Raw genomic sequence first — 24,863 nt, 5'->3', positions numbered from 1 at the left:
TGTGTGTGTGTGTGTGTGTGTGTGTGTGTTATTCAATGGCTGGGAAAGCCTTTTCAAGAGTTTATATAATTAACAATGTAACTAATAGTTTTATAAGAATTTGAGTTTGGGTTTGTGTGATGTATTGCAGTGTCTTGAAGAAATCCAATATTGCAATGTCTGGAGAGGAATGTTAGTTTCTGAAAAGGTCACTCTTCACATACTCCAAGCTATGGTTATTTCAAGTCTCCTACTTGTAGAAGGTGAATATTTCAATGTGGTGCCAACAAGAAATAGAAAAATATGACTGTTTTTCTACTTCCAGATGTTGTTCTTCTATACTATATCTTCATCTCCACTGAGAAAGCCACACTGTTGTTGTTGTTGTTCTTGTATAGTATATTTATCTTCTTTTCCACTCTACTGAGAGCACTTCAGCCAACCAAGGAAACCTCTGCATGGTTGCTTGGCTGCTAGAAATATCAACTAAATCTCCCTCAGATCCCATGCTACTATTGAAAAGTTAATTAGTTATTTAGTTAAAATGCTAAAGCATAAATGAGAAGCACCACCAAACAGTACAAAGTTAGGAAGAGACGAGGTTCTATTACTCACCGTTCCACTACCGGTAACGATGAGATTTGGACGTGCAGTTGGGCCACTCATGAGCCAAGACTTGTATACATAATACATCGATGTGTTAACCATTGGTTGCCAAAGAAAGTCCTGCAAATAGATTATGTATTGATATTGTAAAGAAACCTGTCAACAGTTTAAAGATAGAATAGACACTTTTTAGTTGTCTTAATGTGATAATGATGCTTATTTACAACCATTATGACAAGACAAGGCTACACACACACCCACACACAAATACATACATACATACATACATAATCACAACAGGTTTCTCTCAGAGCTCATCTATCAAATCTACTCACAAGACTTTGTTCAACCCAGGGCTACAGTAGAATGCATGTACCACAGGTGCAACTGAAACTGAGACCATATAGTTGGGAAGCAAGCTTCTTAACCACCCAGCTATGCCTGCGCCATGACATCTTCATCAGTCAAACTCCAATATGAGATTTATAGCATCAAAGACTAAATTAAGACAATAACAAGAAGAAGAAGAAAAAGAAGCTACTCACAACTCTGGCGCTAATCTGATCATCATCATAATGCAGGTCATTGTGCACTTTCCTTTCTGGTATGTCAGTTGTACTCACCAACTTCATGAACTCAAAATAGAGCTGCCTTATACGAGAATCGCCAACGAAAGCTATGTGATTCCGTCCTCCCCAGTATGATATGTAATGCATACACATTCGGACATCTCTGGAAACAAAAGGAAATAAATAGTTAAATAAATAATTCAAGATAGAAACAGGTCGATTGATTAACAAGGATTGAGATGTACAATCATCAGCTGAAGGTCAGCATCGAATTTAATAGATAACCATAAGAGAGGGTGACAGTAAGAGAAAGTGTGAGAGTGAGAGAGAGAGAGAGAGAGAGAGAGAGAGAGAGAGAGAGAGAGAGTGTGTGTGTGTGTGTGTGTGTGTGCGTGCGTGTATGCACCTTACCATGATCCTCATTTAACATCTGCCATCGATGCTATGCTGGCATGGGTTGGATGTTTCAAGGGGAGCTGACAAGTCAGAAGACTATGTCAAGCGCCAATGTATGCTTCATCATTCATCATGACTTAAGCATAAAGTATGAACAAACAGGTAGAAGAATAATATAGATTGAAGAAATGCATGTGCCAGGTTCTGCATCTGTTTTGAGGCCATGGTGGAAGCTTAAAGGCATCTACTTTGAGTGAATTGTTATCTCCCAGCCATAATCTAGTTGATATTTTTTGTTTTTTTTTAAAGTAATTTTATTTTGGGATGAGTTGTTGTCTTTTCCTTTTATAGAAACTGTTAAATTTAGCCCAAGCACTGCGTATGTGTGTGTGTGCGTGTGTGATTATGTCAATGTATGTCCGTATTTGCATTCAGAGTTCAAATTATACTGAAGTCAACTTTGTCTTGCACACTGGGGTTGATGCAACCAACTAGTCCCCTCCTTCGAATTTCCAGACTTTGTACCTATAGAAGACCTAAACCTAACGTCTTGGGGGACATAAAGAAGTACATATGAGTTTATCACGAAGATCATGTTTGAACAATTGAAAAGTATTTTACATCTGTAGCAAATATAGGAAAGCATGGAAAAAAATACCACAGACTTTATAAAACAAGTATATCTTATTTTAGAATAAAGCTTGGAAATCAACACAAGTCATGGACTCCCCATAAGGTATGCAAAATCAATATAGATCCCCTTCAGTAATGGACAAAAGAACAAAAAAAACAATTAAACTTCAGAATTTCAATGGTGTGGTGAGAGCTGCAAAACTATCATGTTAGGTGACTGCTAGGTTTGTGTTGTTAATGTGAAAGGCTCAAATCACTACAAAAGTTACTGTCAACTTTTTCCTTGTAAAAATTAAGAAATATGGAATTTTATCAAAAAGTATTGAATGATCTTTCAATTTAATGTTCAATTGTTTTTATATATAACTTTACACCAAACCAACCATATATATATATATATACAAAAATAAGAGGAATGACCAGCAAAAGTGGACTCCTATATGCTAGAAATAGATGCCAAATCATCTAACCACGAAAAAAATATATGTTGTCAGTAAAAATTTAGAACATATATTTTTTTCGTGGTTAGATGATTCGGCATCTATTTCTAGCATATAGGAGTCCACTTTTGCTGGTCATTCCTCTTATTTTTGTATGTAATATAATTTTAATCTTCGGATTTTTTTAATATGCTAGACCACTGGTTCTAATTGACTAATATCAATTTCTACCCTCATAAATAAATTTTATATATATATATATATATATATATATGGGGGAGGGTTAATGTTTGTTTTTTGCTTTGTTTCTTATTTTAAATATAAATAAGGCCATTGACTACAACAGTTGAGATTATTCAACTGTATTATTGTTGTTTCATGACAGACTTACAGGAGTAATGTTGTCATTTTAGTTTAGCACCAGATCAGTCCTAATCAATCAAAGGTCATCCAACTGTGATCATCCAGTATTTTTTGCACACCCCCCACTCTTGTGTTTTTTTGGGGTTTTTTTTTATACCTTAAGCAACTACACCATCCAATATATTCCTTGCTTGTTTAAGACAGTAAGGAATAATTTTAGAGATATTTGTCTGCTACTGCTAACAGGTCAAATGACGACATACAAGTTTGTTTGGTGGCTCAAGTAGTAGTAATATGTGCTTAAAAAGAAAAACAATGGTTTCTATAATAGGTTCTAAGTGCTACATGTGTTTCATTAAATATTTTTAAAAATAAAAATTAAAAAAACTCTTCATAAACCAGTCAAGTGGATGACCTCGACTTGACAGAGGATAGAATTTCTATTGTTAATGAATCATTAAAAATGTTACAAAGTGAATATACATTGAGATATACAAGTACTTCATCTCATTATCACTTGACACAGGAATTCAACGAATGGCAAAAATATAAATAATAATAATCTTTTCTATTATAGGCACAAGGCCTGAAATTTTGGGGAAAGAGGCCTGTCAGTTACATTAACCCCAGTACTTGACTGGTACTTATTGTATCAAGCATGAAAGGAAGAAAGGCAGAGGTTGACACCAGTGGCATTTGAACTCAGAACATAAAGCCAAATGAAATGCCACTAAGCATTTTGTCTAGCATGCTAATGATTCTGCCAGTTTGCCATCTTAACAGTAATAATAAGAATCCTTTCTATTATAGGTACAGGGGTGAAGAGTGATTACATTGACCCCAGTGTTCAACTACTACCTTATTTTACTGACCCTGAAAGGATGAAAGACAAAGTCGACTTGAGCAGAATTTGAACTCAGAACACAAAAACAGACAAAATGCTAATAATTCTGCCAGTTTGCCACTATAATAATAATAATGATAATAAAAAAGAGATTCAGGACAATACAAAGGACAGTGAGGATTTACATGAAAATGTATAAACAACAAAAATCAATAGCAATTAATAAAAAGAATTCTAACAATAAAATTCTCCAATGGTGGGGCAACACCACTCAGGGGGGCAACCAAAGAACCCCACAGATCCCAAGCCATCCAACTCTCTGGGAGTACCATGACAAGTACTCCTCTCTCCTCCATTACAGCCATTATTAAAAACACTAAACAAATCAGATGAATTTCTTGAAGCCAAAATCTTTACAATGCTGTGCGTGACTGGGGTTATGGTGTAGAATGTACAACAAAGGAGGATTTGTATAAAAAATATATGATGGTATAATGAAGTATAGAGTTTTACTTAAATAGAATCTTTCCTATCTTTTCTGTGTTATGAAATGAATAGAGGGATTAGCAATTTCTTTCACTAACAATGTCATGATGGGATTTCAAAACCATTTATTGATGTAATTTGCAACACTACAACATTTCATATACATGTTGAATAAGACTGCAGTATCCTTTAGATGCATAAAAGGCAACGAATGGAAGCTACACTGAACTGCAGTAAACTGTATGTAAATTTTATTAGTTGGTCTCTTATTCAACATGAATATAAAATATGTAGCTTTGCAAGTTGCATCAACAAATCGTTTTGAAATCCTCCATTACTTTACGGACACACTCTGTGTGTGTGTGTGTGTGTGTGTGTGTGTGTGTACAGAGGAACATTTATTTGTAATCACTACAATTGTTTCTATGCAGTGTCATCATCATCCTTTGACCAGTTGGAACTCCACTGACAATCCCATTCCACACTACACGGTCCTGCATTGCTGTGTTCAGATCTCCAATATCCAGCGCTGAGTCCCGAGATATAGTATCTGGAAATGTCAGTTTCCTGGAGAAAACACTTCCAGAGGGATGCCACGCAATGTAGTTCTCCAGATTCGCAGGTATTTGGTTATGTAACTGTTTACCTGCATTGTGAGATCTTGTGTTTCATCAGGTGATATATAAATATTGTGATGCAAATTTGGCAGTAGGTATAATACTATTGTTGGTGGACTGTACTTTACTACATTCTTAACAGAATATAACCTAACTATATATATATCCTTCCACTATGTCACACGACACACACACACACATACATACGTACACACACGTATTATTACACACACACACACATACATACGTACACACACGTATTATTACACACACACACATACATACGTACACACACATATTATTACACACACACACACAGACCCGCGCGCACGCACACATACTTACCTCCCTCTTGCACTCTCCTGTCTTAGAAAGAACTTTTCCTCTACCCCTTCCCCTTCCGGTCCTTCCACAATGTAACCTCGTGGACATCGGTGGCGATTTTTTCTTCCTCCGTTTTTCCCTTCTTTGGACTTTCCCTGTTTTCGACGAAGAGCTCCGCTCGAAACGTCATATTCTCTCTCTTTCCTTTCCCGAGCGTCTAGTAACACAATCTGTATCACGTCCGCACGTTGTTTTTTGTTATTGGTTTTTTGTCTTTTTCCTTTTTTGAACTTATATATAAACATACATACACGCTTAGTAAAACAAGGGGATAATGTCTAGTTTTCACTATTTTGTAAAAAGTGCCTCCTAAGAAGCAAGGAACATTTTAAGAAACGGTGCTTTAGCTCCAATTTCAGTCGACTCAAAACAGAAAGGCAGACAAAATGCCACTAAGCGTTTTGCCCAGCATGCTAATGATTCTGTCAGCTCATTGCCTCAATAATAATGATAATAATAATAATAATAATAATAATAATAATAATAATAATAATAATAATAATGATGATGATAATCATCAGAAGCAACCACATTTTCCAAAACAAACAAACAGACAGTTTAGTTAAGTATGAAATCATTAATTAGCCAAAGTTTAGAAATCATTTCTCAGATGCCTCCTAATTAACAGTTGATGAGGAGTAATCAATCTGTTTGCTGTATATAATTATAATTATCATGTCAACAGAAATATGTGTGAGATAATTTAACCAAGCAGTGAAATGTGAACAAGAAATCAGATAAAAATTATTTTCCAGATCCCCTCCACCTCTGTCGGAACCAGTATCTTTTAACAAGAAATTGCTTGTGGCAAGTGTGCAGACCATAGTGTGTGTGTGTGGGGGGGGGTATTTGTGTGTGTGTGTGTGTGTGTTGCTGCTGCTTCTAATGGTGATAAAGTCTCTTTTTCAAAGGTCATTTTTCAGTTAACTTGCATACTTTTTATATATTTTTAAAAATTGTATTTAAAGGAGGGGAAGCGTGCGTGCATGTGTGTGAAGAGGTGACAGAACGAGAAAAGGAAAGAAATAAACAGAGAGCATGAGAAAGAGAGAGAGAAAAGAAAAAAACAGAAAACTGTGAGCGAAAGAGAGAGAGAAAGATCATGAGAGATAAAGGGAATAGGAAAGAGAGAAAGGTATGAGTGAGAGAGAGAGAGAGAGATTGGCAGACAGCATGAGAGAGAAAAAGAACAGGAGAAACAGAGGAGAAGAGAGAGAGAGAGATGACAAGACACTTACATGATTGATAAGTATGTATTAAAGAGACTCCAGTCAAAGCAAACAATCAGTTGGATAACAGTGCTGACAGTGCAATAGATAAGTAGAGAGAGAGAGAGGGGGGCAGAGAGGGATGGAGGGAGGAGGAGGAAAGGGAGGGGACGGATTGACAGACAGTGGCAGTGTTGATAATAAATAGACAAGCAATGAGTTGAAGTGTGTGTTGAGAGATACGGAAGGCAGGCAGATAACTAATTAAGGTAATGTAAAAGGCAATAAGCATTAAAATGTTCATAATGAGAAATAATGATGCAGTAACGAAAACGACTAATGTTATTTTTATTATTCCTGATTTTTTTTCAGCGTAATAAAGTTTCCAGAGTGAAAGGCAGATAAATCGATTGTGATAGAGAGAGGAAGCAAAACAAAAGTTGGCGGTAGTAGAAACGTCTTTTTTCCTTTTACTTGTTTCAATCAGTGGACAGCAGCCATGCTGGAGCACTGCCATGAAGGGTTTTAGCTAAACAGACCAATCCCAGAACTTCTTTTTTTAAGTCTAGTATTTATTGCATCAGTTTCTTTTGCTGAAATGCTAAGTTACAGGGAAGGAAACAAACCAACACCAAGCAGTTGGGCGGGGGTGGCAAACACAAGCAAAAAGACATGCACACACACACATACATATCCCACAATCACCCCTCTCCAAAAACCACTACCACCCACTACAGGCCCCTCCAGTGTCTCTCAACATCAGCTGCTATCTCTAAATATCTCCCCTCACAATCTTAAGGTACATCTATCTCCTCAGCGCTACTTATAACTCCCCCCCCCACTCATAGTTCCCTACGGGTAGGCCCTTTCTCTCTCTCACACTCTGTCTCAATTTGTCTTTCTCTCTCTCACACTCTGTCTCAATTTGTCTTTCTCTCTCTCCTACCCTCTCCTTCTGCTTCCTACTGAGATAGCCAAGTATCTCCTCTGTAATAAGTTAGCTCTCTCTCTCTCAGCTTCCTTGTCCAACTGGGATAGCCAAGTATCTCCTCTGTAGAAAGACACCTATGCCTGTCCCTCTATCATATTCCAACCCCTTGCCTAGCCCATAACAACTCCTTTCAGTTCCACTCCCTCTCTCAGCTGAGATGACCTTGTCTTGTAAGCCACTTGGCAACCCTGTGGGTACTGGTGCCATGTAAAATGCACCCATGCTGGTACCACATAAAGAGTACCCATGCCAGTGCCACATAAAAAGCACTTATGTCAGTGTCATGTGCAAAGCACCCTTGCTGGCACCATGCACAAAGCAACTGTGCCAGCACCAAGTAAAAAGCACCCATTCCAGTGCCACATAAAAAACACCCAAGCGAATGGCACATAAGAAACACCCATACTGATACCACATAAAAAGCAACCATACTGGCGCCATGTGAAAAGCATCCAGTACACTCTGTTAAGAAGGGCATTCAAACCATGGAAACCATGCAAAAACAGACAACTGGAGCCTGGTACAGTTTTCTGGCTTGCCAGCTCCTGTCAAACTGTCCAACCCATGCCAGCATGGAAAACAGATATTAGATGACGATGATATATGATGGGCTTCCGCATGTTTTTTGTCAACCAAATTCCCTTATAAGGCAATGGTTAACCTGAGAGTACAGTAGAAAACAATCGCCCTAGGTGTCACACAGTCTGAACTGAAAACTGTATGGTCACCAAGCAAATTTCTTATCCACACAGCCATGACCAGCCTATCTTATTCTCATGTGTGTATCTAGGAGCACATTATCTCTTCAAAGACAATAAATTGTGACTTGAGGGAAATCTGGTTGCTGTTTATAGCAAATCACATACCTACATAGAGTCTCCTGCATTGAGCAAAAATGTGGTCAGATAGTGAGGATGTTTGCTCTGCAGACACCTTGGACATGTTTTATAACCTAGCGATGAGTCAACTGAAGTTTTGTGAGCAAAATTAGTTAGATGGAAACAATGAGGAAGCTTTTAGGATGTCCCAAGCATTTTGTTGTTCATTTAAAACATATTTACACAATTCTGCCAATTAAAATAAAAATAGGTTGAACATTTCTACTATCATAGAAGGCATTGGTAAGAATTTTTAAAACAAGGATTTTATAGTCAGATTACCATAACTGTCAAAGAACTATCCAATGAGTGATCTTGTATATGGTCACTTAACCTGCTAGAAAATAACAGCCAAATCTCCTCACTAAATTACACCCTATCATCTAAACATGGAGGCAACACATTGAATAATGCAGTCTAAGATACATATTGACCATGAGACAGATTAGGTATTAAGATTGGGATGCTTTTGATCTTAACAATCATTGAGTTGAAGTCTTCAGTATAGTACTAATATTTAGTTTATGAAAGACCGAAACAGCTTCCTGTTAATTTATTTTTTGTGTAATGGAAAATATTGTGGAAAGCGGTGAGATGCGAAAAAGCTAGAAATGGGTGGGTGAGTGAGAGAGGTAAGTCGAGAAAACTCAGTAACCTAGGGTGAGTACATTTCCTCAGGTGACTGAAGAACAGGGAGGATGGGAGAGAGAGAAAGGATGAAGACAGCAGAAAAGCTAGAATGAGTGGGTGAAAGGAGCAAGAGTATGATGGAAAAGGTGGGATTATTAGGGGCACAGTAGAGAGGGGATGACTGACAGTAGCAGAGGTGAATGAAGGTAAGAGTAGGTGGTGACTGGCAACAGAAGTGATTGACAACAGTAGAGGTGGCTGACAAAGGTAAAGGTAAGGTAGGTATGTATGTGTGAGTGAGTGTATGTATACACACATACATAAATACACACACACACTTTACTCTTTTATTGGACAGTAGCCATACTGAAGTACACATTTCTCACCCCATTTTTTTTTTTTTGCTGTCTTAAGAAAAAACCCCTTTGTCTTATAAATATCTTTTCTAACATCACTAGAAGCCACAAAAGATGTCCCACCAAATCTTATTGTACAGGATTGACACAGAATAGTGTTTGTATTCAAAGGGCTTTGTTTGCAAAAGAAAATGTGTTTATGTATGTCTAGGTAGCATCACAGCCATCTCTCTCTCTCTCTCTTGATCATCATTATGTACAGCATCCCTTCCAATAAAGAACACCAGATTTCCAATGAAAACAAGATTGTTTGGTATATCTCTTTCTGGCAGAGTTAAGAAGTAGTTCTTCTTGAGGCACAAAAGGAGGAGGAGGGAACTAGGTAAATGGGGACAGAGTGATCAGAGAAAAAGAGGAGAAGTGATGATAGCAGCAAATGATAAGGGTAGAGGGTGGTGAGAGGTGTATAAAGGGGAAGTGATATAGGGGTAGGGGAAAGAGAGAGAGAAAATGTGTGTGTGTGTGTGTGTGTGTGTAAAAGGAAGATGGAGAAATAAAGAGAGAAAGGGAGAGAGAAACTGTAAATGCAGGGAAAAATGAGATTTAAAAGAAAGGAGAAACAGAGAACATAAACAGGGAGGCAAAGGAGAGAGAAAAATTTTGAAAGAGAGAGAAAGAGAACTTGGGAGAGGAGAGGAAAAAAAGAGGAAAGAAAGAAGGGGAGAAAAGTGGGAGAGAGAAAGAGAGAGTGAAAGCAAGAGAGAGAGAGTGAGAGCAAGAGAGAGAGAGTGAGAGCAAGAGAGAGAGAGTGAGAGCAAGAGAGAGAGGGGGAGTGAATAATAGCTATTCAGAGACAGCAACAAAGAAGACAATTAAATGCCTAATTGTTACAATGAGTGAATGAAGTTCATTAATTTTACTATAGAGAGAAGTGTAGAAGATAGTTATTAGGACAGACATTCGTGACAAAAAAAAAAAACACAGGATTTGCCTGTTTGTTTGTTTTCTTTCTTATTACAAAGAGCAACCACAATTGTTCATTCGCTACTCAATCATCATATTTATCCTTATTATTACTATTATTATTAAAGTTGTGGAGCAGCAGATGCAGTTGTTGTTTAACCCTAGGTCAACTCTGACTGAGCAGATCACAGGACCACATAACATATCACATGTCCTTCTGCTTTTAAGATGGTAGGGTGATTGAGTTGCTAACTCCATACAAAAGAGTCCTCCAAATAGCTTTGCTTATTGACACCTTTCATAGAATCTTTGATCCCTTAATGAGCCTACATGAACACAAAAATAAAAATAAGTAAATAGGCGCATGCATGGCTGTGTGGTTAAGAAGCTTGCTTTGCAACCTTCTGGTTTCAGGTTCAGTCCCTCTGTGCAGCAATTTGGGCAAGTGGCTTCTACTACAGCCCAGGGCCAAGTAATACCTTATGAGTGAATTTGGTAGGTGGAAACTGTGTGGAAGCCCATCATAAATGTGTGTGTGTTGGTTTGTGATTGTTCTCCACCAACCCATGACAACCAGTGCTGGTTTGTTTCTGCAGCCCCACTACAATTAAGCAGTTTGGTAAAAGTGACTGATAAAATAAGTGCCAGATTTAAAGACAAGTACTGGGGTCGATTTGTTTGACTAAGCCCTTTAATGTGATGTCCCAGTAGGGCTGCAGTCCAATGACTGAAAGAAGTTAAAGAAAAAAAAATTATATAAATACTATTAATAATAATAATAAAAATCAAACTGAGAGAAAAAAATTCTATAAATAGGTAATAATGGTTTCAAAGTCTGACATAAGGCCAGCAAGTTTAGGGGAGGGGACTAATCAATTACATCGACTCCTAGTGTTCAACTGGTACTTATTTTATCAACCCTGAAAGGAAGAAAGGCAAAGTCAACCTCAGTGAAATTTAACATAAAGCTGGATGAAATGCTGTTAAGCATTTTGCCTGGCATGCAAACGACTCTGCCAGTTCATCCCTTTAATAACAGAAATTATGTTAAATAAATTAAAACAAAAAAAAAAGGAAACTAATATAATTGTTTTTTTTATTGAATTAGTTCACATTATCAATGGGAGGGACATGTCTGATGTAAAGGCATTGTATTTGCAAGCATATCAAATGCACCCTCACCTCAGATGAACCCCTATTTTGCACTCTCACCTTAGATGAACCCCTATTTTGCAAGCACATTTTGTGAGAAAAAAAATTAGTATGTTTCATTGTACACTTATTGAAAGATGTTTAAGGTAGTTTTGTGAGGGAAAATGTACGAGTCTGTGTCTGTAAATACAATGAACAGTATACTGAAATAAAGCACGAAAAACTAAATTTGTTAGAAACAAATTACATTATGGGAATATTGTATTTCATCATTATCTTGTTTCAGTTCAGCTGTATAGATGTTTATAATTTCGTCAAGAGAATTCCCACACTGGATGTAAAACTCACATTTCTGGTTGTGAAGTTTTGTGTTACCACAATCAACAACCAGGGTGGAGTTTTGATGTCATTCACTCATTGCAATTAATTGACAGGTGGATGAAAGTTTTGATATTTGTTTCACTTTTCGAAGTGGATTTTTCATTTAAATAATTTTTTAAATGTTTCTTAAAAGTAACACAGTCATTGTAAGATATATCAGGTGTGAGTTATAAATACTGAAGAAGGAGGTATAATGACAAGACGTGATCTCCTCACATGACTGCTAGCAAACTACAAGCACTTTATTATAAGCTTGTAATAACAACTTGTGATAAATTGTCTGTCTTCAATATTCTATTATCATTAGTAACAATAACTGTGCCTAACTAACTCATGCTCACACAGCTCCCTAGTCTATTGCACTTGGTCTCCCAATCATAATGCAGCTGCATTAGATGCAGGACAATTTTTGAAGTATTTATAAACATTAAAAGCAATTTTATGCTCTGGCAAGTATTGTATTTATTTTTCATTAAAGATTAGAGAGTGTTAATCATGAGTCACACTTACAGATATTTTTGTACTTCATTACATTTTGAAATATATGTCTGACAAATAGAAAAAATACTTCTTATATTTTTTCTATTTTCTCACATAATAATGCTTCTATATTGGTAATAAGAAACTCGCTAGGGGAATCATACAGGGTACAAGTTTTTACCTTTCGACATTCACTTTTCATCAGCATGTCAAAGTATTATTTGGTTTAAAACAGTTATGGGTAAACTGTGGTCCACAGGACTTTCTGCATGGCACATCTAACAAAAGATTACTTTGAATTTGTTTAGTTGTGCAGCCAACCTGACGATGAGTTATGTCACATATGGCCCACATCTTGAAAAAGGCTGGCCATGCCTGGTTTAAAATTTCATCATTTTTGTTTTTCTATACATATCATTGCAAGAGCATGAATTGAGAGAATTTGCTTTACTTTTATCATTTAACTGATAAACATCTTTAAGGTAACATGCTCTGAGTTTCTTGACTGTAAGATGGTGTGTATGCAATGCCCAATGAACAGTATGTCTCCCAGCAACCTTTCAATTATGTATGGCAGTAAATCTCTCATCACAGACAGCTACTGCTGGTGCACTGTCAGTAACCACTGCTGAATTATTCCACAAAAGAACATTGTGTCTTCAAATAATCCTCCAACCATTGAAAAATTCTTTCACCTTTTGAATTACCCTTTAAGGTTCTAAGCAAACAAAAATTTGACATTAATACACTTTAGCCAAAGATGCAACATACTTCACATAGGCTGTAAGAATCCTGAAATTGCTGAATATTGACTTGACAAGTTGGATAGGAAAAAATGGCTGAGCTAAAGTTCAGATGCTAAGTCTTTCCCCCAACCAACATCAGCCATCTTACCCATGTGATTATAGAATAAGGTGAACATTTTTCTTCATAATAACTTTAATTACTTCATTAATTACTGGTATTATTATATCCTTACCAAGGACTTACAAGTGCCTTTCTTTATTTTGCTATATTAAGGGAGATGTTGTATGGATGTCTTCAGTTCAATTACCAAAACTGGCAAGTGTTTTAAAGAATGTCTTTAAATTTGGTCAATTTCTGAGGTTATTTAATTTATTTTTTCTTCATATTTTATCAATGTCTTGAAATTTTCTTATAAGTGCAAACTCATACAAGGTGGTCTTTCATCTCAGCTGGTTTCATAGAATCATTACCAAGAGTTTTTCCACACAGCAAAAACATAGCCATGCACTTAGTATCAGCTACCAGCATTATGCATGTCAAAAATTTGGCTCAATTTACACAGTTATGAACGTTAGTTATTTCACTACTCATTACTAGACTTTTTAGTCCTAACATGACAGACTAGCACAAAAAATGACATAGCTTAACAAGATACAAGTAATAAGAGTACTGGTTGTATAACTGCCAACAGATTTCTGAGTTCACAGTGTTGCACTCAGATAAATCAATAGGGAAACCACTCTGTTAGATATATTTTACTCTTATGATAATTCTTTATGTTTCATCTGACAAGGGTTGACATAAACCCATGTCATTATTGCTTGTCAGAAACTTCTGTTTCAAATTTTTGTTTGCAGATGAGCAAATGTAACACAAACAAATAAATGATTGTATCACATGGCATCAAAAACTGTTAATATTTTAGAGTTAGGGATATTATTCAGTTACTAGTAACAATAGGTTTTTTGTTTTCTATTGTACAAAAGGCTTGCCATTTGATAAAAATGAATATATTTAAATCAATACAAAATTATTCAGACAACAACTGGCTAAACAACCAACAATGTAAGTACAGTGTATCCAAAGTATAATATATCAACTAGAAATCAATCTGTCTTCACTTTTTTCTACTTAGCATAAAGAGGATGGCATTTGAAAGATTTGCATTTGAATTTCAATACAGGGAATATTTCAGCAGGACAAATACAATGGGAGCAGCAAAACCTGAAATCTTAATTTTTCAAATCTGTAATAAACTATATTGATCATGTAAAACAATTTCATATCTGCATTTATGTTTATTTAATTTATATAACTGATATGAGATGATGTATATTTGTGAGGAAGATGATGATCTAGTGAACATTAAACCAGGGTATGAAGATGAAAAACAAAGATGACTCTGGCATGATTTGAATTCAAACTCAAAAAAGGTACAGAACAAAATACTTATTTCAAACATAGACATAAAATCTCACATTTGGAGACTGGAAGCAGTCAAATATACTAACCCCAGTATTTGTATGGTAGTTGTTTTTATTAACTGCCGAATGATGAAAAGCATAGTCAATCTCAATAGGATTTGAATGCAGAATGTCAAAGAGGTAACACAAGGTGTATGTTTGATGCTCTTCCAATTCTACTAATCCATTCCCCACCAATGGAATTACATAATGTGAGTCATTTAGTCCTCACTAACATCTCATTATCATTTCTACCATCTGAACTGGCAGGGTTCTTCCCTTTTTTTTTTCTTTTTTTTAGCTACAAGTGTAAAATAAGCTCTGAAAGATTGCAACTTAACCAGTGAAAAGAATGGATTGGAAACCAAAAATAAAAGGGGTTTTGTATTTAACTGACAAATTACATGCAGCCTACATTAAATAACAATTAAAAAATAGAAAGATCAAATGGCTATAATTTTACTAAAGCAAGGCTGACTAGAGGCCAAAATGACAGATCTTTCTGTACAACCCAATAATGTAGTTAGGTTTGAGTTGATTATAACAATAAAACATAATTCAGAGCTTGGAACCGCTGTTGGCATACACACACACACATACATCATCTGTATGACACAAGTGAACTGTATATTAGAATACTAGTCACATACATCAGACAAAGCATCTGCTACACAGAAACACCGTGATTGCACCTTCACAAAACAATGTCACTTGATTGAATGACAAACATTATTCATTAACACACTATAACAACCAGCACACAACATGCTACGCCCTCTGTCTCTTCTTGTGGCACCACAATGGTTTCTAACTTACCCAACAACCTGTGTACTATTCCCCTCTCTCAATACATCCCCTCACAGCTTCTCTAATTATACTTACTGTGTTTCAACTACAAAAGCCTTTGCCACACACACTTTTTAATATTCTACATATTCTATAGGGTGAGACATCAAAGGAAGTTTATGAATGGGATCAAATTTTATATAAATTAATCTTATTGAATGAGTTTCTGAGGACATCATGAAAATAAAAACGGACTGAGACAGACTTAGTAACCATAGTAACAAACTATCAAATATTCTTAATTATGTTAGTAGTGTGTGCAGGACTAGAAATATCAGGTCATGTTATTTAGCAAAAAAAATAATAATTTTCTGGGTTTAATACTAAATTCTTAAGTTTACCAATAACATATGAGAAAAGCTTATCTTGTTTCTTTTTCATGAAGTAATCTATAACAAACTAGAGAGTCTGGTCAATGTTAAACACACTTCAGAACCTCTTGACCAGGAAGTCTTGCCAAAATGATTTATGGGTCTGGCTTTAAGCAGATGCCTTTCTCCAATTTACAACTGCTCCTTTTCAAGGTGGGCAACATACCTTCCTTTTCAACATGGACTTTCTCCAAAAGATAGCTAAATGAAGATAGAATTACAATGGATAGGTTTCTCTTGTTAGTTCTGGGACAAATGAAAGAATTCAGGATAATTTATAGTCAAAGCCTTTTTTACTCTCCTTAACTATTTGATCAATGTTCAAGATGTCACAAATATCATACAAGTGTTAAATTTTCTCAGGACTGAATTGATGCATAACCTTTGGCAAACATCAATAATTTAATACCTAATGTCTGTAGGGAAGTGAACTGTCAATGCAGCAAGCCCCTTGATTCTGGGTGCCTTGATGAATGTCAACTGAATGTAGGATCACTTCACTCACTACATCAAGAGAAATTCAATTAACCAGAATGAATACCCACTCAACTCTGAAGTCAGTGAGACTGTCCTGGAATGATGGAAAGAGACCTGCTGGGCTCACCCTTGCTCCTTGGGTTAGAGGTAGATGTCTTCTAAAGAATGTTAGTGATTTCTTTTGCTCCAGTATACATGCTAAATGCTGTGTAAGCAATGGAGGCTACTGTATCCATCCATAGCCTACAAGAATAAAATCCTGAAATAAAATTTACTGGTTAATTATGTTTTTCAGCCAGTGGCACTGAAACATTTAAAGGAGCTGGGCTAGTCACAATGATTTGTCACCGTTGATATTCCATCTCATTAAGTATCAGATGATGTTGATAACAATGCTTAACGACACCAGCATCTCAGGTCTATGTTCACTCATAGTAATGCTGGGAGTATTCTGGTTTGCCTTAAAAATGTTTAGAGGAGAAATACCAGTATTCTCTCTGGTGTTATGTAATTGAGGAAGTGTACATGTCTTGTTCACATGTTTTTATTGCTTTTAGACATTTAGCTTTGCATATTATACTCTTAATGACTAATTCTGTAGCACATTCACCCAATATGCAGGATGTATGTTTAAGCAGCATTAGTGTGTGTATATATGTATAGAAGCTAATAGTAACCACATGTAATATCACACTTATTTGGTATCCAAGACTATAATATTTCTGAAACGTTTTAGAAACTTTTAAGCTGTCAATTTTATTGATTCTAATGCACAGATGTGTGTTTGTGACAGTGTGTACATGTTTGTAACAGCATGTGTTAATAATAGAATGTGTGTGTGTTTGTAAAAGTATGTATGTTTTTAACGGTATGTATCTATTTACATTCATGTGCCTGTGTGTATTTGTGTGCATGAGTAGGGACATGTGTAAGCAAGCAAATGTATGTGCAATTGTATATTTAAATTATACTTTTTATTAACGTAAATAATCACTGATTGTTAGGATATATAAATTACGTGATGTAAGCATTACAAATGAAAAAGAGAATGCAATAGTCTCTGATGGGAATGAAATTATGTATCTCATGATGAGCATGTAATAGGAGGTCGATAAATCAATTTGATCTTAGAATGTAAAGGCAGAAGAAATACCACTAAGCATTTTGTTTGGCATGCTAACAGTTCTGCCAACTTGCTACCTTCTTCCTTTCTTCTATAGGTACAAGGCCTGAAATTTTGGGGGAAGTGAATAGTTGATTACATAGACCCCAGTGCTTGACTGGTATTTTTTTCATTGACCCCCAAAAGGATGGAAGACAAGAAAAAATGCATGTAGAAATGGAACTAATAGTTTCATGTGAAGAGAACTCTATGGTGCATTCCAGAGACTGGTTTATTAAGTAGTTATTTTAATAAATTATCTTCATCATCACTTAATGTCCACTTTCCCTGCTGACATGGATTGGACAGTTTGACTGGAGATGTGAATTCCAATATTTTAAATCCAGGTTTGTCCCCATTAACGGGGGTGGCCAGATCTACCTCACTCTTACAGTAACTGCTTTCACATCATCTCGCTTGCTTTTGGGCGTCCTCCCTCCTCAAGCCAACCTTCCCAATCTCCTCCTCCACCTGTCCCCTCCACGTTTCCTTTGGTCGACCTTACTTTCGCAGTAAGCCGAAAAGCTGCACTAGGCTCCAGCTGTCTATTTTGGCATGGTCTCTATGGCCAGATGCCCTTCCTGACACCAACCACTTTACAGAGTGTACTGAGTGCCTTTTACATGGCATCGGCAAGGGTGCTTCTATGTGACACTGGCATAGGTGCTCTCTTTACATGGCACCGGCACATGCTTTTTAGGTGGCACCAGTACAAGTGCTTTTTACATGGTGCTGGCATGTAAAACAGGAACAAACAAAAAAATTCATTTTCAAAATTAATTGCAAAACATTGGGAACATATTTCATACAAAATATGGTCATGAAAAAGTGCACACACACTCTTTAAATACAATGAACTAAGACAAATTAGGTTAAACAACAACATCTTTTATCCACTTAGCCATGCTACCCCTCAATAATTATATGCTAATATATGCAAGTAATGATCACCTTTAATATCTCATCTTTTCAATAGGGACTGTTATAACCAATCCTTACCCTATCGCCCCCACCTCATTCCACACACACACACACACACATACACACAGGTACACACATGTGCACACACACAAAGTCTGAAGCCATGTGCCTATGATAGAAATTAATAATTATATATTATGATTCGCACAATTATAGCTAACTAATTGAAAAGATGAATCAATGATGTTCCAGGAAACAAACTAATTTTCCAATAACTGTGATATACATTAATTAATAATGCCAACATATCAATGTAATATTTCATGAAAATATTTATAAATATTTCCTATTCATTAATTGTATATTATTTCTCATCACCATCATCATCATCATAACTATTAATATCCATCACCATCAACATTACTAACATCATTTCTAACATTATATATTATTATTATTACTGAGTGAGAGAGCAGCACATGCAAACCAAAGTGAAACTGGGGTACAAACATATGAAGCCCAATATACCCATCATGATTAGCTGTCTGATAACGGTACACCAAGCATCTACATCACAACCATATGTGTGAGACATGGTGATCTCATATCAAGATAAACAGTGCATAACCTTGCATGTGGGGTCCAGTTAAAATTTTCTTCAGGTTGAGTAGCCCATCCCACTCAAAAGGTTTGTATTAGGTTGGTATCAAAAATGTTAAGGCTGATGAACAAAACACCCATTTTTCCAGAAGTGAATTATTCAAACCTCAAAGAATTCCTCTGAACACATGGCTATGATGCTCCCCTACTACTCCTGCTTGTGATCAGAGAAGCACATATCGTCAGCCAGCAAGGGACATGCTCAACTAGTTAAGGTCAAACAACTGACAAGCAAATCTGTGGTATTGAGCAGAATATTTGCTGTAGCCCATCTTATATACCAAGACAGAACATGTACATGATAATACTTCCAGTTAAGAAAGCCAGTGCCTGGTATTGCATTAGGGCATTTATTATCATTATTATTATCATTTGTAATACTCTCTCTCCGGCCAGGTATCCTTGTACCTCCTCTACAGCAAGACACCTGATTCTGTCTCTCCGTCTCATTATAACCTTTCATCATCTGACACAAAAATCATCTCCTCCAAAAGGTTTTTGTTTTGCAAGTTACACGGTGATCCTGTCAGTGCAGGTACCACTTAAAAAGCATCCAGTCCACACTATAAAGTGGTTGGCATTTGGAAGGGTATCCAGCTGTAAAAACCTTGCCAAAACTGACCTCACCTGTGTTTGTGCCACGTAAAACGCACAAAGTCCACTCTGCTCAGTGGTTGGTGTTAGGAAAGGCATCCAGCTGTAAAAATCCTGCCAAAACAGTCACAGAAGTCTGGTGCCAGCTTCTGCCTGGCTGGCTCCCATCAAACTGTCCTACCCATACTAGCATGGAAGGTGGACATTAAACGATGATGATGTAATACCATGACGATCATTTCTAACATCATCATCACTATTTATATCACCATCGTCTGCATCATCATCATCAGCACTAACTACTCCACCATTATCCTTATCCTTAATAACATCATTATCCTCAGTAGCCATTACAACCAACAATAGTTTCAAATCTATTTTCCAAAGAAGAGCATTCAACAGGTTTTTATCAGTTGCAGACAACATGGCATCTGACACAAAAATCATCTCCTCCTGCCTACAAGAAGGTCATGTTGTTTTAAATGTTGTTCTGTTTGAAGAGTTTGACAGGAGATATGACATAGACATTGAGAAAACAAATCTTTGTGTTCTCCAGCAATAATTAGACTTCTATACCAAGTTCTCTCTGCATGCTCTCTCTCTCTCTCTCTCTCTCTCTCTCTCTCTCTCTCTATCACTCTCAACTCTCTCTTTTTGTTATAACAACATCATATAAAACCAGCTAAGTAGCAGTTTCCCTTCTCTAAAATGTGTGTCTCTCACACATGGAGCAACCTGAGGCTCTGGCAGAAAGACACTTGTCCAAAATGCCATGCAGTGGAATGAAACTGCAAACCAATGTGGTAATGAAACAAATTCCTTAATCATACAGCTATGTCCACACCCATAATTTGCTTGTGAAAGTGTTTGTTGTGGCCCTTGCCACTTTTACTCATTTTTTTTTTTTCACAACACCAAGGACTAATGTAAAAGGAACTACACCCAGTTTCTACATGACATCGATTACAACATGCCCCCACTGAATGGGAAGCTAGTCCATCACAGAATTAACTTCCCAGTTATTGTTAAAACACATTTACAGTTAAGTGGTGGACTGGAGCAATGTGAAATGAAGTGTTTTGCTCAAGAACACACTGCACTACCTGACCAGGGAATTGAAACCACAATCTTACAATCATGAGTACAACTCACTAACCACTAGGGCATGCTTCTTCACTTCTGCTTTTTTATTTTATTTTTTCATTTGTTTCAGTTGTTAGGTTGCGACCATGCTGGGGCACCGCCTTGAAAAATTTTTTATCGAATGTATCAACCCCTGTACTTATTTTTTTATAAAGCGTGGTACTTATTCTATCAAACTTTTTTGTCAAACCGCTAAGTTACAGGGGACATACACACTCCAGCGCCAGTTGTCAAGCAGTGGCAGGGGGACAACACAGACACAAAGACACACACATATACACATATATACGACAGGCTTCTTTCAGTTTCCATCTACCAAATCTACTTTCAAGGCTTTGGTTGGCCTGAGGAAATAGTAGATGACACTTGCCCAAGGTGCCAAACAGTGGAACTGAACCCAGAACCATGTGGTTGAGAAGCAAGCTTCTTACCATACAGCCTGAGTCTACTTAGCTTTCTTTTATTCTTTTTTCCCATATTTAATTTACTTTCTATTCTCCTGTGCACTGCAGGGTCCTCAGTGAAACAGAATCCTGGTGTATTACATTATTACATAAACAACACAAATGTGCGTTGTGTTCCATCATTTGGCCAATTACCTGCAAGATACAGGTCTGCTCAATCAGAACTAACCCAGGCTAAACAATTTCATACTTTATTTTATTTACCCCATTTTTTCCCCTTTTTTGTTTCCATTCATACTTTTAAATAAAATTAAAGAGACAGAGAAAAGAAGTAAAAAGAAAAATAAATATAATAAACTGGAAAGTAAATGAAAACAGAGAGAACTGAGAAAAAAAATTTCTTTCATGGCAACAAGAAGACTTAGAACCATGAAATGCAATTTTGTTGAATTAAAGCCAGCATGTATTGTATAGGTTCAAACCAATACATATGCATATAATCACTTTGCTTACACACACACATACACACACTGACTACTATTTTTGATAGAAAACTAATTTTTCTTTGAACTGAACACAGACTAACAAGGGAACCTCTATATGGTTGTTTGATCTTCTAGAAATAGGGTGTCATCATCATTGTTTAACGTCTGTTTTCCATGATGGCATGGGTTGAATGGTTTGATAGGAGCTGGCTAGCCAGTACTTGTTTTATCATCACCATCTCATCTTTAGATGTCTTGAGTGGAATCAACTCTATTCCAAGATTTGCCTCAAAATTCAGCTCAGATCTCTGAATTTAACTTCCTGTTGATCACCCAGCAATTTTAGGGATTCTAAAAGGGGTCAGAAACTTTATTCTTCTTCTGACTAAGCCATTGAAGGCAATGAAAGGTAGTAACACTATGATATATTCTTGTGCTAATGAACAATTAAATATTTGTCTACTTACGATTTAGTATATTTATGAGTCATACATCCATATGGTTGCCATGTACTATATCCTGGGAATCGCCCATCACTCAGTAGCCATTTGCAGGAATCATTGCCTGGAATAAAGACAGAATATTTAATACAATCAGAATTTTTTTAGTGCAATTAAAATTTTTTAGTACAATAAATCTACATCAAGATCTGAAAAATGTTTTAATATTTACATGTTAGTACAATTTGATCAACTTCATTTCCAGTCTTCACAATGTCTTTTTTTTTTTCCTATGTGTACATAATACTGGTCTGGATTTGAAACTTGATTTTTTCAGTCCTGGTCTATTAGTGATGGTAGTAGTGAAGAATTAGATTGACTGAATGTGTGAGGGAGGGGGTGTAATGGGAGAGAAGGGAAGAGAATTTAGGGGAAAAGGAGTCAAGTGTTTGGGCGAAAGACAAAATTCAGGTCCTGTGACAGGATTCTTGGCTGGAACAATTACTACAAGGGATTTTCATTTGAATCCACTAATTTATCAGTATTCCTACCAATATTTGCGTCTTGCACTCTACATCATCAACAGATATACAAACGTACATACATGTAGACATCATACATAAAAGATGACCCTCCATACAGTCTCCCTTCTACCAAATTCCATTCTTAAAGCATTGGTCAAACTAAGGCTATGGTAGAAAACATAGGCCCAAAACGACAAGCAGTAGGACAGAACCAGGAACCATGTAGGTGCAAAGTAAATTAATTAAACAAAAAAACATTTATCAAACATTTATCAAAATAACTAAACCCTTGAGCATAAAAAATATATTTAAAAACGCTTCTTAAAAACATTAGTCCATGTGCCTCCACTTGTTATAATGTACTTTACTTTATCAATGGTTCTGTTTACCAAACTTTAACAACCAGTGACACAAACATTTCAGTTCAATGTTTATTTACATACATTTAAAGTTCAAAGGTCATATGGTGCTTCAGTTCACTAGTTGTTTAAACATTTAAAATAAGCTGACATATAACCCCTTCCCATAAAAAAAATTTAAAAAAAAAAAAAAAACATTACATGCGGTGCCTTGTTTCATTTTACTGTTTAAAAAGCATTTTTACATGCTGTAAGGAACAATTTTAAAAGGTCATGGCATATTTTAGTCCACTACATGTTTAAATGCATAGGAAATGCTACAAGATGTATTTTTCACGTTTTACAAATAATACCATGGTTTTTTTTTCTCTTACAGATTTAAATGAGAAAGAATAATTTATGAGTTGTTATTTTAATTAAAAGATGAGTCTTGTGCGGTTTCTTTTAAAGCTATGTTGTAAGATTATTAATTATTTAAAAAGAAAGAATTAAGAGCTGTAGTTTAACCAACTATTCAAATAATAAAACTTTGCTATAATGTATTGTTGCTTTTTTTGTTCCTTCTCGAGCCACGCCTGGCTCATAAGGGCCGGTTTCCTGGTTTCATCGGCGTATAGGTTCCCCACCTGGATGGGACGCCAGTCTGTCACAGGTGAGCTGCTAGATGCAGGAGGAAAGAGTGAGAGAAAGTTGTGGCAAAAGAGTCAGCAGAAGTTCGCCATTAGGTTCTGCCAGAGCTGCGTGGAGCTTAAGTATTATGCTCATAAACACACATATTGTCCAGTCTGAGATTCGAACCCACGATCCCTCGACTGCGAGTCCGCTGCTCTAACCATTAGGCCATGTGCCTCCACTTGTTATAATGTACTACAGAAAATATTTATAGATTTGTTAGCCAACACTGTGTGTTACAATAAATACGTCTGTTCAACATGTTTGTGGATAGCACAAGAAGGAAAAGCTGTATATGCACAGTTCAATTCTTGCTGGAATCTTCATCAGTAACTGTGTACCCCATTTATCTATCCACAAACTTACAGCTTATGTCAGAGGTTAAAGTAAATTTCCTACAGTATTTCAACAAAGTCTGTGACTGACACTCAAGTCTTATTACTTTTATATTCGTCATGTCATATGCCCAATACATAAGATTGATGACTTATAAAGAGAGGGTTTTCTTTGTAAAAAAAATGTATTTATTTGCAATGATAATTTCTTGTGACAACGTTTGATACACCACCAACACAATTCAGGTCACCACAACAAAGATAAAGTCGAATGCAATGAAGAAGGCCATAAATTGCAGAAAAGTAATTGCGATTTGTGCATTTACATTTATCATTCTGACTATTAACATTCATTACAGTTGAGTAATTAATAGCTCACATTAATTACAAATGTAATCACAATATTTGGAGGATCTAACTTCAATAATGACATCACACTGGCTGCTTTATACTATCTAGTTATTACTCTGTTGTCCATTAGATCAGGGGTTTTCAAACTTTTTGACTTGCAGACCCCTTTATATTTCAGGCTTTACCTTAGGGACCCCCTTATAAATGCTCATGAAATTTATACATAAATATTTGCTTAAAATAACATATATTTTTACATTTATTTATTTAACAGTATTTAACACATAGGTTTATTGTCAATTAAAAGATTTCGATTAAAAAACATATAAAATCAAATTGCCCATAAAAAGTATTTGCTGTCTACGGACCCCTTGTCTTGTCCTTGCGGACCCCCTGTGGTCCGCGGACCACAGTTTGAAAACACCTGCATTATATAACTTTCTTTTCTTAATAGCTTCATTTAGTAGGAAGACACTTTCACTTCTAGGCCTGGTAAATATCAACCGTAATTGATGACATGGAAGGTACACTTCTTTCAAAAAAGACGCCACAC

At 36.2% G+C, this 24,863-nt stretch overlaps 1 protein-coding gene across 2 annotated transcripts in view; it reads right to left on the bottom strand.

The window, feature by feature from the left end:
- Window positions 1-24,863, bottom strand: part of LOC106868097 (N-acetylneuraminate 9-O-acetyltransferase) — a 62,880-nt gene that overhangs the window by 34,110 nt on the left and 3,907 nt on the right. For both annotated transcript variants that reach the window (XM_014913213.2, XM_014913215.2), the window contains exons 2-4: window positions 22,097-22,193; window positions 1,131-1,317; window positions 595-705 (exon numbers count right to left, since the gene is read on the bottom strand). In XM_014913213.2, the coding sequence (XP_014768699.1) occupies window positions 595-705; window positions 1,131-1,317; window positions 22,097-22,193 (395 nt within the window). The remainder of the gene's footprint in view (window positions 1-594; window positions 706-1,130; window positions 1,318-22,096; window positions 22,194-24,863) is intronic.

The sequence above is a fragment of the Octopus bimaculoides genome, chromosome 21, assembly GCF_001194135.2.
Source record: "Octopus bimaculoides isolate UCB-OBI-ISO-001 chromosome 21, ASM119413v2, whole genome shotgun sequence".
NCBI lineage: Eukaryota > Metazoa > Mollusca > Cephalopoda > Octopoda > Octopodidae > Octopus > Octopus bimaculoides.
Note: the sequence above shows the minus strand (reverse complement) of the source record. Positions and strands in the feature narration are given on the sequence as shown.